Here is a 14,921-nt window from a genome sequence, read left to right on the forward strand (position 1 = left end):
TTTTTAAACTCCATTTACCCAGTGATAACACCTCTTACAAAAGATAAGACTTGTTCACAGTAAAAGATTATATTTTGTTTTTTTAAACATGGTTATCTTTCCAGTTTGTTCAGTTATAGTTTTCGTGAGCACCAGTAGTTCCAGGAAGAGAGGATTATTTGAATATCATAGCACCTATGAGCTACAAAAAGCTGGATGTACGAATGTAAATCCCCATTGGTTTTATTTGCATGTCAAATCCAGAGGGTCCCTGCCTTTTGCTATGTTCAGTCTTCAACAATGTTGCAGGATCATCACATAATTTCCCACATTATCAATTTATTATAGCATGCCACAGTGTATACGTAAGGTTTGTCACTATACAGCAAGTTTTACACTAAGCCTTTTAAATCTGTTTGCAGGATTTGCTTTTCAGAGAATCTCTGAATTTTCAGAGTATTTTTAAAGCTTATGGACTAAAAATGCAGATTAAGGCAAATAGGTGTTATACCAGTTGCAATCATTGCATGTTATTTTCTGTCTGCCACTGAGTGACACACTATACTTTTTACAGTAGTATTTTTCAGTTGAAAGTTATCTGTTTTATTTCCTCTGATGATGTCTTTAGATTAGCTTGTTTTTTTGTGGATCGTGCCTATGTGGGTACCTTGATTCTCTCCGCTGTTAATGCAAAGTTTAGATATTATCATCTTCTGGGTTTGATAAAGGCACAGTAGTACAAAGGATCTCACATGCGCTTTGATAAAGCATGCCATGCAATGAAAAAAAAGATTAGGCTACTTGTAGCATTTACAAGTTTTTCAAATGTGCTGTTGTCAGATGAGTGTATTTTTGAGTATTGCAGACGTGTGTATGGAGTTCAACAGCAATTGCTCCTAAACTGTACGGTGATGAAATCCTGTTTACTTGAGCTGTTAAGATGTTCATTAAGCCGGGAGGTTTTGTTCAGCCATGTAAATAACATGTGAGCTCTTAATAATTTTGTTTTATTTTGATTACCAGCCCTTGAGGATTGTGTAACGTCTTTTTGCAGAACCTTCAGGCAAATGTGTTTGTGCACCTGGCTATATTTCATTCATTTTAAAATGTCTGTAATCTTCCCTTTGTTCAGTTCAGTCATCTCAATTGCATCCAGAAATCTACCAGTTTGGATAAAAAAATCATCAAACTGCTTGATGTTAGGTGATCTTAACATAAATCTTATCTCTTGATCCCAGGCACAGACTTCTATATACAGTAAATCAGATATAGATTGCATACTGTAAATCTGCAGCACATACATTGTTTTTAAAGATAGATTTAATATATGTATGCATCAAAGACTGATGCAGAAGACTGAGGTTTTCACATCTTTAATACTTAAACATGTTTGTCAATACTTATGATTAATGGCATACAATTTCCAAGTAAATTCCAACAAAGATTACCTGGAAAACTAAGACATGATATATGTTTATCCTTAACCAAACATCTCTTTTGTCCCGTGACAAGGTGAATGGCAGCATTTAGCACACTTTTTCTGTCGAAGGGTGTCAATATTTAACAAGGGAATATTTTCTTACGTTGAAAAGGCGTAGCCGGTTGCCTCCAAACGAAACGTGTGCAAATACAAAGCAGTTGCGAAGACAATTTATTCTGAAAATCCCTGGAAAATGCAAAGTGACTCAAAATGTTACTCAGAAATTCCCCGCTTTGGCGCAGGCTTCCAGAACAAAAAACATGGGCAGCACAAGAGACGAACAGGAAAACAAACAAAATGGAAAATGGACCGAATAGACTAAACAATTTGTGAAACTTTCACATACAAACACTTGTTAAAAAAACGTTTTATAAAAATTATGAAATTCTATAGCTTCAAATGGGAAAACATTACTAATGCCGGCAGAAACTGTTGAATCAATAATGAAAAGGTCAAAACTTATACAGTTAACTAAAGATTTCCAAAGAAACATCACACATGCGTTGTATTCCCTATTAAATTTGCTGGTGACTGATGTTATCCTAATAAACTCCATGCAAAACTATTTACTTTGTGTATTTTCAGAACATTAGAAACCATAAGTCATTATGAGATGTGGGGTTTATAGAAGGTTTGGGATTTTGCCAGATGACCAAACTGTGGGTGTGTGACCTTGATAATGGGTGTTATTACCGGTTCTGCAGATGATTGGCTCAAGCAGGGGCAGAAATGAAGTGAATTTATTTGGGAATGACAAACAACAAAAAAAACTTTTCACACATAAAGAAACAAAAAACAGTCACCAAAAAGGAATTAAGTTATGCTTGCTTTTATTTCACGTTTTTGGACATTACATTCATTCCTAGTGGACAATGTTGAAAAACATTTTAATGGATTTTTGTATTGGCAAACAATATATGCAAGATTCCCATCCCAACTATACTGTCATTAAGGAAGACCATGAGAGACGCAACATCAGTATACTGGATCTAAGAGATTTTCTTTTCTTGCCGATCTGAGATCAGTTTACTAAGGATGTACTATTATCAATTTCCTTCATTTCTATTATATGCTCTAATATGAGCAGATGGTAGAGGAGTTTGTGACTCATTTTTTTTAACAGGGAAAATACTCTGAATGGCATGAAAATAACACTTTAATGTAAAACCAAATAAGATTGTGCGTAAAAACTGATCAAGTATGGGAGATTTTTTTCCCGTTCTGAAAAAAGCACAAGAACAGAAGTGTTGGCAAATGTTTTTATCATTTTTTATCAACTTAAAATGTTTTCTTTTTATCATACTGTTAATCCTTGAACAGTTAAAATACTGCAGTCCAAAAAACAGTAAGATACTGGCAAACTGTTCTGCAGCCAGTAAGTTACTGTAAATACCTCAACAAAGTACATTTTTACAGTGTAGCTGGGTAAAACGTTTCGATTTAACATGGCAGATCGGTATGAAGAGAATTTTTAACTACTTTATGATGATGACTATAATAGAAATATCTTCGAGAATACCAATAGAAAAGCTAGAAAATCTATTCAATTTCACATAAATCTTACCATGGCAATACAGTACTATTTAAATATTTAACTTGAAAGGCGTAGCCAAGGAAAATACACATATGAAGTGTAGGAATTTAGCATTCAAGCACAACCGTGACATCGAGCTGCCTTTCAATACGAGGATACAATTATTTGTATTTATCCAAAATAGAATGGAGATTAGTTAGCATTTTGAATGGTCAATATATTTTTTCTTATAATCTTCTCACAAACAGCAGTGAGGAGACAATAAAAATTAGCACCTGACATGAATATGAATGAAAATTTTGACTTAGCTCATTCTTTTTGGTCTGTAAAAAAGTTGATTCAGCATAATATTGTCATTATATGACCAATGACCATGCAGGTTTATCAAGAAGCCCTCCTGAGGTAGGGTTAACACAAGCCAAAACTTCTTGACCATTTGTAACAAAAACAAGAATAAACCATGCTGCTAAATTACAGTATGCAGGATTAAAGTATACAAAATGGCAATTTCATGTTCTGATTTTGCATTTTATCACATTGTCATACTATTTTATAAATTGGGCGTTTTTATGATTTTAAATCAGTATGCCTATTAAGCGTAACAGTAAATAGTTATGAGTTCTTTTGGGTTTCAGTAGTAATCGAAATCACCATAAAATCACACAAATGACACAAATATCGGGAAATATATCATATCGCAAGGTGCATGCCACTAGCAGTTTCTTGGGCTAGGCGTTCCCAATCGATGACATTTTTCAATCAAGATGGAGAAACTTATCATTTTGTCTATAACTACAGTACAAAAATATAACGCGGATAGCGAATAAAAACACAGTCAAAAACCGAAAGCATACAGTTTTGAGCTCCCGTGTCTCAAACACAGGATGCAAAACATCTCAGACACTTGCATTAAAACACGCACCTGGTGGCCACACCTTGAAGTGTTGTATACAGTACATCTGACCGGTGAAAATCCTACAGATGACTATGTAGGCCAGACACACACAAACACACAAACAAACAGACACACTCATTCCATAAAAACCGACTGTAGAATATCTACAGGCCATAAACGTGTTAAATGCTCAATGAAGGACACTTAACATTATTAAGATATTCTGCTTAACCTTGTCCTTGGGGACAAAAAAGAGGAAATCATCACGAATGTAGAGTATCATTGATTCTATCCATAGAACCCAGCACTTTGCGTTCCTATACATTGTATGTATAGTCTGTTAGATAGTCCTTCAGCCTGTTCGGCAGAGGAAGTTCATTTACTTGCCGCGTGGCCTTGTTTATGGCAATCCGACACAGATGTTGCAGAGATGGTGTGGCTGTATACACAGGAGTTGTCAGTAGGAGCTGCACTGTGCCATTGGATGGGGCAAGAGAATTGGTCCTCTCCTTACTAGACGTCCTGGACAGCTGAACATAGTGCTCCACGAGATGGACCACGCTGTCAAACTGCTTGAGTTTGGGCTTGACCAGTACCACAGAGTCCAGCTTAAACTTGCCATCCTTGAATTCGATACGCAAGTTGGTAGGTCCGGCAGACGTCATGGCGGAGATGGTGAAGAGGTAGTCCCTCTGAGAGCTGTCTCGGACTAGAAACGTGCCTTCTGACGTATCCTGCAGGATCTCCTTGGCTCCGTTGGCTGTCAGGCTGCCCCAATACCAGCCTGCTTCCAAGAAAAGAAGAACACAAAGATCCACATGGTCACACATGTATCTACTTTCACGGTGTCTGTTTCAGTGGCTTGCTTGTGTAACATGAGGCTATAACATGTTCCTCTAAGGACATGCTGAAAAAACGGTAATGAGTGGCTTGACATAGCAACATTCATTTAGTGTGAAGCGATCCGGGCTTTTCTGCTTGAACTATACTGTCGCTCTTTGCAAAGAGACCCAGCTATATTACAAAAGGGAGCACCACACAGTGGGTAATCATAAGACCCCTTATATTTGAACCTTTCTTTGTTTCGTGTAACAAATAAAATTCTGTCAATGAAGCATAAACCACATTTCTGACCTTCATTAGCTGTACAAACTGAAAGTTTTAATATTTTTAGGTGACAAATTATTATAAGCAAAGCACAGTAATACAAAAAAGTCACCAGAAATATTGCATTTTCCCTCAAATATTTAAATAGAACATCTGACTGGTGAATATTTTACATTTTTTGAATGTTGGACAGAATTTGACTAGCCTACAAAAACTGTCACAGATAATCTACATCCTTTTTTAAGCCAAAAAAACGCACTATGTTTTGTCGGGTTAGTAAAAATTTTGCTTTGTAGCAACATTTAAATTAACCTGTTATGTTCAAGCCAATCACATAATTTATATAATAATTTATATAATATTACAATTATTTAATAGTCAATTTAGATGCATCATGTTTAACCAAGCCATTTCAAGGGTTAGATCAGGGAAAAATAACAAATACATTCACTTTTTTTGACATATGACTTTGGTGGTATTCTCTGATACGGTATAATAGTAACCGAAGTAGACGTGCGCGATACAGGAGGCGCGCCCTGACACAAACGAATGAAATCAGACAAAGACGCAACTGACGTAAAACCAGTAAACTTAACAAAAGATTTATTTGGGAACGTCACGCTTTTGTTGCAAAAAAGCAAGCAGCAAATGTAAACATCGAAGGCTTTGTACAGGACATTCATAAAGTTCCTCCTTGAATTCTTTGCATGCGCAATTGACAATCATGACCGATTTTCCCCATTATTATTTTACGCGCATTCTTTAAATAACAACAACACCCAGACAGACACAAATCAAATAAAACCAAATCAGGTGACTGCAAAACAGGCAGTTTCATAATATGCCTTTCGGCGCTGCTGAGACAACATTTTCAACCATAAGACATTCCGATAACAAAAGCAAACTTGCCTGCATATATACGCTCTCAATTCAATTTAATGAGGTGTTTCGCGATATATTGTAGGGCTGCTGCCAATAAAACGTTTATAATTCATGAGATTTCGTGAATTGATCCAGTTATATTTGTATTGATTATTTTGTTAATCTTTTAAATCAGGCCTACTAGGCTACATATATTCTATATATGCACCAACTTATGTGTAGCCTATGCATGCTTAACAACACAGACGCATTTACCTTTTTGTTATATGAATCATTGTTGAGTATTAAATGTAAGTGTTTCAGGAACGAAACAAAACGCATGAAACGAGTAAAACAAGCATTACACGTTTACCAGTATTTTTAAGGTCTCTCATGGCAGTGGCGATGCGACTCTGTTCGGACTCCACGACTTGGGTTTCGGTTTGCGATCTCCTTTCATTCTCGATGCTTTCCGTGGAGTCGGATGAGTGACAGGTCATTGGAGAAGCCCGTTCCGCATCCAGTCAATGTCTATAATTATCCTTCAAAGACTCTTACAATCAACCAAAACATGGGAGAAGTCCTCCAGATCGTCCCTGGACTTTCTCAGTGCGCCGAGCTGAAAATTCAAACGTAGGCTATTTAGGATGAGACAATGTTGCAAACCATTTTAAATTGGATACATTCTATACGCATGAATCAGATTTTTCGCCATAATCTCACTTGAGCAAAGGTCAGCACGAGCTACTGTTGTTCAAATATTATTCATTTCTTTTCTTTCATCCAATCTTTGTAATCATCCGATAGACGGGAAAAGAAAGGGTCCGATTAATTGTGTGAATGGATCATTGCGCACGTGTAAGAGAGGAAAAACAAAAGGGTGGCTCTGAAGACGCAAAATACGCAGAAGTGTATCTATCTGTACTAGGAAACATTTATGTCGTTTAACCTCCTGATAAATGAATGATAGTGTGATAAGCTACATTGGACGAAATTGTTGTGTTTTGAAACGCGTAATCCTACTTCACAGCTGGCGTTTTTAATAAATGCGTAAAAAGCAAAGCAAATAACATATTATGACAAACAACTTGAATGCATAGACAGTGGGAGAAAGCGCACATCACTTACCTTTTGTCTAAGTGAAAGCAAAAAGCAACGTCCAGCTCGTTTCACGTTACAGGGGTTCAATTGCACCATGGTTTAGATTAGACCCATCATTTATTAATGGACCTCTGCCGAAAAATCAGTTTGCTATCAAACTGCTAGAGCACCTTGATGCTCGGCAGGTTGGCTTTGGCATTGTGCGTTATAGTGGAGATGGCTGGCAATTCCGCGTGCGCGTTATTCTTTAAATTTGCACTGATTCTGCTCCGCAGAAGGCTACGCGACGTCTGTGAGCGCCCCGCACGCGCCGTACGTCAAAACGCGTTGCAGCGCGCGCCAGAGAGCGGGACACGTATAATTATTCTCTCCTGCGAAAAAGTGATGTAGTCCAACACATATTTTTTTCTGCTTTGTGCGTATGTGTGTGCGCAATGAGCGGCAGCAACTTAGTGCTCATTTAAAATGAATGCTATTCAAAAGTCTAATTTCCAGGAACTTTCCAGGAATCGTGTCACGTGGTCCGAAGTGCGAGCGCTTTCTTAAGGTCGTGCCAAATAGCCTTTTGTCTTTTTATTTTGTTTGTTTGTTGTGTTGAACTCTGCCTTACACGAATTTCTTTCACAAATGTACGTTGTATATGATCATAATTTTACATTTGCAGTGATGTTAGTTTATCAGCTATGTGACATTTTTGAATACTATTATTAAGTTGGAACAGTTTTTTAATTTTATCAAATTGTTATTTTGTATCATACAATTACAAAACATACACAGACTATGACATGCTGCATAAGACATGCAAATAAATGTACAGCCATAAGTCTAATTCAGCAAACCCCAAAAGTCAAGTTTAACTCTGCTGTTTATTTAAGTCTACAGTAGAATAGGAATAAATAATAATTAACCATTGGTTTTTTGTAGTAATCATGTTTTTATTTGTTGTTTGGTGCATTGATTACCATTGGCAAAATAATGGGTTTACTACAGTGACCATGGTTTAAGTTTATGTAGCAAAACTATGGTTATTTTGTGGTATCCCTGGTTTAAACATGCTACCTGTAGTAAAACCATAATTAATTTTCGTAAGGGTAGTTTTATTCTTGTTTCCCCCAATAAAATAGAGTTCATTATTCGAGATCTGTTCATGTGATCTGAGCTGCATTCAGAGCTTGGCAAGTGCCACCTTAAACCACAAATTTATATTATAGGCCAACAAAACTCTAAACCCCTCTCTTTCTATGTATATATATTTCAAAACTGTTGTATTGTCTTTAGCTTCATAATAATTAATAGTAATTAACAGCATATATACAGACCCACCGACAGACAGATAATGTGTTTAGGTAATTATCTTAGCAAAGTCCATAAATAATACTGGGAAACCCTTACGTAGATACAATCTCTAGACAAAGACAAAGTGGAATAATGCTGGTTATAGATATGACTGTTTCATGTCTCAGATGACCTTGTTGATGTTATTGATAGTGGAATGCCATCATAAAGATACTTTGTTTGTTATTTTTAGTGATTGTGCCATGTACCTTTGTTTAGAAAGTTTGCTTCATTATTTAATTTAAAATAAGAACATTTAATGTGTTTACAAATTGTCTCAATTCTATTTGATCATTCTTATTATAATTTTGGATGAATTTACTATTTGAAAGCTTTACTTTACTTAGTGAATTCAGTACATTGACAGTCTCTGAGACTTTCAGGGAAAATGTCATCAAACATTTTGTGAGATACAATTTACTGCATTATTGTCCTTTTTTATTATTATTCCTATTGGTGTTTTTTTATATGTTTTTATTGTTGCTATCTGCAGTGTATAATATTGTTATTTATTTAAAAAAACATAAGGGGTTTAAATGTTCAGTATAAATTCAGGTTCGCTGCATTTCAGCGCCATCTTCTGGTCAATGAGGGTCGGATATTCACGCGCACTGTTACCATGGCTGGAAATTGTAAATTGGAAAAGGGGAGGAGGGTGGGGGAATTTAATAGCATTTAAAATGACATTGACTTTTATTTATCAAGCTTGTTACATGATACTTCACAGTCAGTGGCACCGATGACTGATGTAGCATTTTCATTTCAGATTTATTGTTAAATTGTCTAAAGTTTGTGTGACTTAAATATTAGAGAAAACTTGTCATATGTTGTCACTGCCAGTTTAACGGTGTTTAATAAAAGTTTTGACCTAGGCAGCAGTGAATTGTAAAAACTGTAATTCATTATTTATTTGACATATGCTTTCGTAAAATTGTCCAACCCCTTTTTTGTTGTTGTCTGTCTTCCAAATTGCATTACGTTAACAAAGGTCCCACCATAGACAGTAAAGGTCCCACATGAGACTACATAGCCTACCAAGCCCGTATGACTGAAAACGGATTTTCAGTCGATAAAGTGTCAATTAATAGAGAGTATATTTTATGTTTATATTTTATGTTGTATATATAATATTTCCATGTTTAAAATGTAATGTTTACTATGCCATTTTTATCAGACTCTTTTACCGAGCAGCACCTCCGGACCACCAGATGGCGGTGGCGGGTCTGATCTCTGGCGTGACGTCACCTACGCGGCAAAAAACAAAAATGACAGAAGCGCGGCGTTTCCTGAAAGTATTCCTTTAGATTTTGTTTTAGTGACTTAAATTGTTTGTTTCCATAAGATAGCCCACGAGTTTTTTTTCTTAGCGACAGTTGGTGATTCGGATATTAAAGGTGAGCTGGCTGATATTTATAATCTTTCATCTTGAGGTGTAACGTTAGTGTTTTAAGGCGCTTGCTAGTAACTTAGTGTTGTTTATGTGGTTCAACTAAATATAACTAACAGTTTAACAGTTATTCTTTATGTTTATACATTAAAACATCACACTTATTTCATGTTCAGTTAATGCAGATATTTTTGTTATGAATGTAGTTATTAATCAGCAATGACGTCTTTTGTTTACACGTATTCAAACAAGTTACATGATTGTTTATTTTGGATCTGTACTTGTTGTGTTAATAGCATTTGAAATTCAATTCAGGCTGTTGTGGTTTTTCAAAAGTAATTTTGATGGGTTCTAAATGGTTAAGTTCCATAAGGTTTGTTGAATTAGGGTTTGCAGCATATTTTGGATATACAAAGTGATGGATTCTGCAGAGACGAGATATGCCCACCTACTGCAACCCCTGCGAGATCTAACCAAAAACTGGGACATTGACCTGGCCAGCCAGCTCGGGGAGTATTTGGAAGAAGTAAGAACGATTTATGATGCACTTTAATAATTGAAAGGTGAATTTGATGTTGAAAAATGTCATAATGTTGCTGTTGTCTGGTTTGTTGACAGCTGGATCAGATGACCATTTCATTTGATGGTGGAAAAACCATGATGAACTTTGCAGAGGCTGCACTTTTAATTCAAGGATCAACATGCATCTATGGCAGAAAGGTATAACATTTGGATCAATGAACAAAACATCATGTCTCATATTAACTTGTACAGATATTTGAGGCATTATATTATATTTAACTGTATTAAAGTAATCACAAAACATTTACATTTAAGATTCACACAAGTAATATTTAGTATATTTACCCCGCTTTACAAATTAAAAGGTGGAGCTCCTTCACACTCTGGTGTTTCAAACATTGGACTACATCTCTAACAAAAACAAAAAGTAAGTTGGTTTCCTGAGCATTCTGTTTCTTTTTAAAGTACCCTTGGTAGTAAAATGTGCCCTTAGTAGTTTTCCATACAAAGAAGCTGTTATGCTATTTGCTGCTGTATTTTAACAGACGTGACAAGCAAGGTTCTTCAGAAGATGGTAACCAAGACAAAGCAGCTGGAGGCAACGAAGAAGATGATTGTGAGGTGTGTAAACATCAGTATCTGCTAAAATATTATAATTAAATATATAAAATATATAATACAGATATATATTATAGGGGTCTTTTTTCTTGTTCATGATTATTGCACACATGTGGTCTAAGTCAGTGGTTCCCAAACTTTTTCAGCGTGTGGCCCCCCTTGTGTACAGTGCATTTTTTCGCCGCACCCCGAAAGAAAATGTATGACACTTTTACATTTTAAAATGTAATATTTTAATTAAACAAAACATATAAAATTATACCTAGTAGTGCTGTTGGTTAGTTTACACAGAATTCATGATAAATGAATGCATTTTATAAAATGTCATAAAACTGGGGCCCCCCTGGCACCATCTCACGGCCCCCCTGAGGGCCCCGGCGCCCAGTTTGAAAACCACTGGTCTAAGTTGTTCTTACGTTTTTGCAAACATTTAGAATAAATTTTAGTATAAAAGTTTTTGTTGAATCATGATTTGTAAGTTTAAACGTCCGTAAGCACATTTTACTTTAATCCCTGTCAGCGAAACCGGCCCATATGGTCTTAAATAAAGTATATTTTGTATTTCAAATATGTGTTGTGGATGCCTTTTTTTTATGTGTCTGTCTGTGTGATACAGTGTTTTTTTTTTTTTTTGCAGTTTGATGAGATCGAGCAGAACGAGAATGTCAACTCTCTGAATTTAACAATGAAAGATATAACAGAGGTGAATATGTTTCATGTCTTGCAGTAACTTAACCCCATTAACACTGGTAAAGTAGATATCCACATCACTTATAAAGTTGTATATATTTACAGTATACTTATACAGAATATATTTTTCTATCAGTATTTGTTCACTTAGATCGAACCCAAATTAAACAAATCTGTCCTTGTTCTTTTATAGCCAGTAAAGATAATTCGTCTTCCTCCTGAATCTCTCATTCCTGCAGAATCACACGAAAAGCAAAAATACCCTCTTTTCAGGTAAAGACTATCACCCAAACAAAATCTTGTGCTGATCTGGGCATTTTTAATGAAGTGCTAATGTACCCTAATTCCATATTTCATCTCTAAAAATGTTTCACCATAGTCTTAAAGGGGAGCTCCTGGGCAGCTGTAAGGATTATCGGATGAATAATTTCACTATGGATGAAATGGGATTGATGCGCCTGGGCTCTTCACACGCTCATTTCCTCAAGGACGTCTCAGAAAACCAGCAAAATGTGTCTGTACATGCATCTGTGCATTTAGAGACAGGTAAGGAAGTAACTTTATTTTTATAATTTATAGCAACTCCTCACTAGTCAAGAAAGTTTAAATGAATTGTAAATTCAAGTTAATTAAACTTAAAAATTAAGGTGCAACAATGAAAGTACAAATCTATTTATAAATCCAAAATGATAAAACACTAATTTCACCTGTAACTGTTAATTGTTATCTGTTCAGAAGGTATAGCTGAGGGTGCTGTTGGTCATGATGATGGTGATGATGATGGTGGTGACGCAGAAGTTCTCCCTCCATTAGAAGACCACGGGATGGAGGTGGAGTCTGAGGAGTGGGTTGAAAGGCATCAGGTATCCAAAGACCGCTAAAGAGTATACATCTTTTCTCTGGGTATGTTGAATTAAGTTGTAAAAATGTCTCTTTTATTTGTTTTAGGCCCCCAGTGAGGGAAGGATGTTAAGATCGAGACCTGCAATACAGCCAGTGTCAGAGGAGCCCAAAAAGCTTAAGGTATAGCTAATGCTACACTTAAGTTAGGCTGCATGTGTAAATCTAACGGCCTAATGTTAATATTTGTGCATTATTATGGCCTCTCAATTGCATTACATGTGTGCGTTTCAGGAATTTGCAGATCCTTGGAAATGGCATGACTCATATGCTGCATTTGGGGAGGACAAGCCTCTGAAAACAGGTGTGCGCTCAATCCAACGTTAAAGGGATAGTTCACCCAAAAAAAAAAAATTGGCATCATTTCTCACCCTCATTTTATTTTAAACCTGTATGGGTTTCTTTATTTTATTTACAAATGTTATTTTGATAAATGATGGTCAGCATATATGTGTATAACTCATACATGAGGGCTTGTTACCAATGGACTTACTTTTTTCTATGATCTTTAGGAAAATGTTACAAAGTGCCAGCTGGTCTTGAAGAATCAGGAAAGAGGAAGCGGAAGGGTCCTTCAAAACTGCAGGACTTTGGGAGCTGGTTCTCTAAAGCCTGTATGTCGCTTTTATTTATTTATTTATTATATATGATGAGGAAAATAAAAAAAGTTAATCTAAAGCGATCTATTTTGCTTTTAACAGTTGAGACTGCAGATCGCAAGCTAAAGAATGGACCCACGTATCCTGGTAATGCTGTGAAATGTGCTACAAAATGTTTTCTGCAAGATGTTGTAGTAACTTCTAATACACAAGCTTTTTTATTATTGCAGACCTTAATTACATCTTTGTGAGTAAAATGGGCCAGCGTCTGAAAGTACAGAAGCAGTTTCTCAGGAAAAGGGTAAATGTTATTATAGAGTTTGACTGTGAATATGATTATTTTGTAATGTGTTATGTAACTCCAGTGACTTTTTTTAGGGCGTTTTTGTATCTGATGAGGAGCTAAAGAAAACTTACTTGGAACCAGCGAATCATGAAGATCAGATTGAGGAGATCCGGCATCCAGACGCAGAAGGTGAGACACACACACACACACAATCAAATAGAAAACATTGCAAAGCTCTCAAATGTAAACCGTTTTGTGTTTTTTATTTTATTTTAGGCGAGGACTTTTCAGATAATGAACATGACAACTTGGATGAGCTTGGACTGGCAGAACCCCTTGGTGAACCGGAGCAGATTTTCCAAGACTTGCATATGAGCCGGATGAGTTATGAAGATCTGGTGAAGAAAAGTGTGGTATGAAGCTTAATTTTCAAATATTTATTGGTGTAATTGCCAGTGTGCGATTTGCTGGGGGGATGGGGGATTTATCCCCCCTGGTCTTTATATCCCTGCCTCTGATTAATTATTCTAATGATGATTTGTCTGCACGTAGGATCTGTTTCTGGTGAACTCTCAGAAGTACGCACAGGAAACTGCGTTGTCACGAAGGGTTAAAGAGTGGGAGGATGGAATTAATCCTCATCTTGCTGCTCAGGTAATGTTGGATATGTCTTGAACAGAAACAATGTCCTTAATAACTACTACATAATCCTTGGGGGTTTTTTTTGCACAGGAAATATCTCCAGTGTTTGACATCCACGAGTACGGAGACAGAATTGTTCAGGCGCTCTCTAATGTGGGGGTAAAGAAATCATTTGCCATTGTCGTCAAAGGAAAGGAAAACACAGAAGCATGCCGATACATGCTGGCTGCACTACAGCTGGTGAGTGTATATAGAGAAATAACCAAGTCAGAGAATTTATTTCTACTTTACCAACATTCATTCAACCAGACATCCCCTTTAATTTATTGCAGGCTAATGATTATACAGTGGAGATTGACCAGAGGGAGGGGCTCGAGGATAGCGTAGATACAATGGAGCTCACGTTGCTGACTACACAGAGAGCTCACGAGCGTCTCAAAACCTACAATGCACCATCTGCCACAGATATTCCCTGACATGATTTAGCCTATTGCTCATCTTTCACCTGTGGTCTCTAATACTGAACCTATTACTCCTAAACAATATAAAAAACAGACTTTCTACAACTCCGTTGTCAGAATCAGATCATTTAAAATTTATTATGTTATACAGCATTGCATTTCAATTTGTATTTGAACTTTAAGCATGCTTTTATAGAGTGCCAAGATGCAAAAATAACTTGTACGCACCAATTTTAATGCAAGTAAGACCAGCACTGCCCTTTAAGTGCCTTTTACTTGGGGTTTATTTTGCATAACGAGAATTATGTATATATTTGTAAACACTTTTTCATCTCTAAGCTCTATGTCTCACAAAATAAAAGCATTGGTAACAGGATATGACACAGTATTGCCTTCCTACACAGAAAGTTTTAAGGCTGTTTCTGGGTCTGTTGTAGGAGTACCTGTATGAATTGATCATGGGTTGCTATGTTGACTATGAAATATATCATGCTCTTACAGTGTCAATTTTGGTACATATTATA

At 36.3% G+C, this 14,921-nt stretch overlaps 2 protein-coding genes across 5 annotated transcripts; one reads left to right on the forward strand and one right to left on the reverse strand.

Annotated features, from left to right (window-relative positions):
* Nucleotides 1-2,272: 2,272 nt before the first annotated feature.
* socs2 (suppressor of cytokine signaling 2) lies at nucleotides 2,273-7,436 on the reverse strand. Its single transcript, XM_065284783.2, has 3 exons — nucleotides 6,985-7,436; nucleotides 6,230-6,475; nucleotides 2,273-4,672 (listed from the first exon to the last, which is right to left on the reverse strand). The coding sequence occupies exons 2-3, from the start codon at nucleotides 6,354-6,356 to the stop codon at nucleotides 4,206-4,208; spliced, it is 594 nt and encodes a 197-aa protein (XP_065140855.1). The 5' UTR covers nucleotides 6,357-6,475; nucleotides 6,985-7,436; the 3' UTR covers nucleotides 2,273-4,205.
* Nucleotides 7,437-9,459: 2,023 nt separating this feature from the next.
* ncaph2 (non-SMC condensin II complex, subunit H2) lies at nucleotides 9,460-14,913 on the forward strand. Of its 4 annotated transcripts, none has more exons than XM_073814751.1 (19): nucleotides 9,460-9,686; nucleotides 10,067-10,205; nucleotides 10,298-10,399; nucleotides 10,567-10,628; nucleotides 10,747-10,822; nucleotides 11,457-11,522; nucleotides 11,703-11,782; nucleotides 11,889-12,055; nucleotides 12,248-12,372; nucleotides 12,458-12,532; nucleotides 12,644-12,713; nucleotides 12,922-13,023; nucleotides 13,111-13,155; nucleotides 13,239-13,309; nucleotides 13,387-13,483; nucleotides 13,571-13,707; nucleotides 13,847-13,948; nucleotides 14,027-14,176; nucleotides 14,269-14,913. In XM_073814751.1, the coding sequence occupies exons 2-19, from the start codon at nucleotides 10,098-10,100 to the stop codon at nucleotides 14,410-14,412; spliced, it is 1,779 nt and encodes a 592-aa protein (XP_073670852.1). In that variant the 5' UTR covers nucleotides 9,460-9,686; nucleotides 10,067-10,097; the 3' UTR covers nucleotides 14,413-14,913. The 4 variants fall into 4 exon arrangements, with proteins under 4 accessions (XP_073670852.1, XP_073670851.1, XP_073670850.1 ...); XM_073814750.1 differs by having other exon boundaries at nucleotides 9,463-9,686; nucleotides 10,044-10,205; nucleotides 12,245-12,372; nucleotides 14,269-14,907; XM_073814749.1 differs by having other exon boundaries at nucleotides 9,463-9,686; nucleotides 10,053-10,205; nucleotides 12,245-12,372; nucleotides 14,269-14,907.
* The last annotated feature ends 8 nt before the right edge of the window (nucleotides 14,914-14,921 follow it).

The sequence above is a fragment of the Paramisgurnus dabryanus genome, chromosome 1, assembly GCF_030506205.2.
Source record: "Paramisgurnus dabryanus chromosome 1, PD_genome_1.1, whole genome shotgun sequence".
NCBI lineage: Eukaryota > Metazoa > Chordata > Actinopteri > Cypriniformes > Cobitidae > Paramisgurnus > Paramisgurnus dabryanus.

Coding starts and splice junctions, on each gene's coding strand:
- socs2 (XM_065284783.2), bottom strand. CDS start 6,356: ATGACCTGTCACTCATCCGACTCCACGGAAAGCATCGAGAATGAAAGG. Junction 4,673..6,229: donor GAGAGACCTTAAAAATACTG/GTAAACGTGTAA, acceptor TCTTGGAAGCAG/GCTGGTATTGGGGCAGCCTG.
- ncaph2 (XM_073814750.1), top strand. CDS start 10,098: ATGGATTCTGCAGAGACGAGATATGCCCACCTACTGCAACCCCTGCGA. Junction 13,156..13,238: donor GAATGGACCCACGTATCCTG/GTAATGCTGTGA, acceptor TTATTATTGCAG/ACCTTAATTACATCTTTGTG. Junction 14,177..14,268: donor TGCTGGCTGCACTACAGCTG/GTGAGTGTATAT, acceptor AATTTATTGCAG/GCTAATGATTATACAGTGGA.